This window comes from Centruroides sculpturatus, unplaced genomic scaffold (genome assembly GCF_000671375.1).
Source record: "Centruroides sculpturatus isolate CEXI.00-Female unplaced genomic scaffold, Cexi_2.0 scaffold5043, whole genome shotgun sequence".
Taxonomy (NCBI): Eukaryota; Metazoa; Arthropoda; class Arachnida; order Scorpiones; family Buthidae; genus Centruroides; species Centruroides sculpturatus.
Window position 1 is genome coordinate 1875 of NW_019389159.1, and position 3240 is coordinate 5114.

The window sequence follows — 3240 nt, forward strand, 5'->3', positions numbered from 1 at the left end:
TAAATCCCATTTTTTCTATAATAATCTTATGAATGTTTTGAAATTCTAGATGAAGTTTCCTCTTATTTTTTCCCTGTACCATTTTTTTCTCTTTCTACCCACCAAAAGAGCCTTTTTAATCATATCCATCATGGGATTGGCCAGTCCCACAAAGGAGGCGAGCAAATGATGAGAGATGGGACCTGATGTATTTAAGAAAGACCACCCATGAAAAAATTCCTGGAGAATTATTTGCCCTGATTTGATCCTGGGTTCCTAGTGTAGTAGGCTAACACCTTAATTGCTTTGGCCATCTGGTTGTCTTCCTCATATTTATTTTTATTACATGAGTTAAACTTCACCAAGTTTATTCTGTTTTGTTTTATTAAGAATTTTGAAATCAGTTTATACTGATATCAACTTTTATTTAACTAGAAGTATCATAAATGATAAACAAAACTTGTTTGATGTGAAATTATTTGCTACTTTCAATGTTTCATAGAAATTTTCAATGACATATTTCTTTAGTATTTGTAACAGACATGATCAAATAATAGAAATGTTAACAAAATATCAATGTAACCTGATAGAAATAGTCATATCATTCATTAATTTATAATTAAAAAAAATGAAGCATTTCTTCATCTTAGAATAATATCATCATCATTTCCTGAACTGTTTTCAGAAAACATTATTCAAATATTTGAAATTGTGATTTCTTATATTACATCTTAGTTTATTTACTTTGAACATTTCTATTTTTCCCTTTCCATTTTTATTATTTTTCATTTGTATAACACTCTACAAGTTTTGAATTCTAATGATATGCACTGTTATGTAGTGTTTTCTAGTGCTTGAATCATCATGATAAAATATCTTTACAGTTTTTATTTACATTGTCATTTAATGACAGTGCAAATTAAACTTAGCTATATTCAGTAATGTTTACAGCTTTTTTCTGCAAGTATCAAGTGACTCATTAGCTCAAGGAAGATATTTCTAGTATCAATTTACTCTAATCTTGTTCATTTCCTTGTATCATAGAAATGATTTGTTTTTGCCTTCTTCTACATAGTGTTAGCTAATTTACATTTTATATAATTTTATATTAATGATAATCATTGTTATTAACTTCAGAGATTATCCTAATACATCCAATGTTATTTCTGTTACTTCTCAACTGGAATTCAACATGATTTGTGACAACCGAAATATTAAAATTGATGCCACAAATAATAGAATTAAGACAGTGATAATCATCGATAGTTCACTGAACTAAATATCACTTTTAGTTAAAGTCATTAGAAATCATTGGTTAGGATAATCATTAATGCTAATTTTAATTGTAATTTTTCTATCCTTATATATCTTTATTCACCATCCAATAGTGATCGGTTATAATCAGAAATTATTTGCATATTTTTATATTGAACTATTGGCTTGGATTAAAATTATCATTTAAGAAATATAATTTTTATTGAAAGAATAGATTCATTACCATTTCTTCGTTCCTCATTACTTCTTCGTACGTTGGAGGTTTATCGGCTGCTCTGACAGCAGCAATCTCATCTGCTATAGTGAAAACATCATTGGGCTGACCACTTCTAGAATTTCTATGCTGATAATTCCTCAATTGTGAAGATCTGGTTTTAATTATTTTTAATTTTAATTAAATAAACATAATAGTTTTATGAATAAAAATATATTAAAATTCACTTACTTTTTTACAACGCATACTATAAGAATGCAGGTGACTGCCACCATGATGCAAGAAACTGCTACTAGAGCAGCAGTGTATATTTCTTCACCTTTAGATTTGGATCCTTTTTCAAAAAGTAAGTTTATATATATATACATACATATTTTTGAATAATAACAGTTTAAATATAAAAAGAACACATTTCTTACTTCTTATGGTGCATGCTACTCCATTAAACATATAACCATACATGCATTGGCATTTTTCATTTCTGCATAATGTATTATGCATTGTGGAAGAACATTGAAAATTATATACACATTCTTCATATATTTTTGCTAATTTAATAAATAAATAAATGTATTTATTCACTAGTAAAAGTTATTTAACTTTTAAAAAAATCTATTAAAATAAAAAATTAACTCTGCATCATAAATAAAATATTACTTTTCTGTTTACAGGAGTTATTAGATTATTATTTCTTTCCTATAACGACTAAGCCAGTGGTTCCCAAACTTATTTGGTTCTTGACACACTGTAAAGCATGAAAACTATTTGGTGCACTTTGTGTACAAAATTAAAAATATATTAAAATATGTATTAAATTATAAATAGCTGTGTACAATAATAACTGTTCAGTAGTGTGTTAACCTACAAAAAAAGGACAATTGCCCAGGGCTCCTGCCAACAGGGTACTCCAAACTAATCTTTTATAAGAAAATATTTCCCCCAAAAAAATTCCTTTGAAGAAAAATGTCTAAAGTCAGCACTGTACATGAGACCCCCTTAATTCAAATTCACCTGGGCCCTGTGAAATTATAATAGTATTTGTATAAAAAGAAAAATTATAATACTTGTCAAGATGCATTTTAAAATGTAAATCTATTTGTTTTCCTTATAAATTTTATTAGTGATACAGATGACTAGATAATTGAATAGTGCTAATTTTTTTTCCAGTTGTACCTAATGATTTATCTTTTCTAAACTTTTGTAGATCAGTTGATAATTTTTGATTTACTAGTAGTGATGATAAAATAATAGTAATTATTTTAAAAGCAGATAAAAAAAAAAGTAGATTCAGCAATATTGAATTTTGATTATCATCATTTCCTCCTGTCTATTCTTAATGGGCAAGGAACAAAACACATCTAAAACTATAAATAAATATGTTCTTAATGTGTTTTCAACAAAAGAAAGTAGAGCATGGGTAAAATCTGTGTTTGTTCTGTATATTATTAATGAATGTTTTTGTTTTTGAATCATATTTGTGTTTAGTAAATCCCATTTTTTCTATAATAATCTTATGAATGTTTTGAAATTCTAGATGAAGTTTCCTCTTATTTTTCCCCTGTACCATTTTTTTCTCTTTCTACCCACCAAAAGAGCCTTTTTAATCATATCCATCATGGGATTGGCCAGTCCCACAAAGGAGGCGAGCAAATGATGAGAGATGGGACCTGATGTATTTAAGAAAGACCACCCATGAAAAAATTCCTGGAGAATTATTTGCCCTGATTTGATCCTGGGTTCCTAGTGTAGTAGGCTAACACCTTAATTGCTTT

The 3240-nt window shown here is 27.8% G+C and overlaps 1 protein-coding gene across 1 annotated transcript; it reads right to left on the reverse strand.

The window, feature by feature from the left end:
- Positions 1 to 1438: 1438 nt before the first annotated feature.
- Positions 1439 to 2019, reverse strand: LOC111617184. Its single transcript, XM_023358512.1, has 3 exons — positions 1888 to 2019; positions 1700 to 1802; positions 1439 to 1622 (listed from the first exon to the last, which is right to left on the reverse strand). Exons 1-3 carry the CDS (start codon positions 1967 to 1969, stop codon positions 1454 to 1456), a joined length of 354 nt encoding a protein of 117 aa, XP_023214280.1. The 5' UTR covers positions 1970 to 2019; the 3' UTR covers positions 1439 to 1453.
- Positions 2020 to 3240: the final 1221 nt, after the last annotated feature.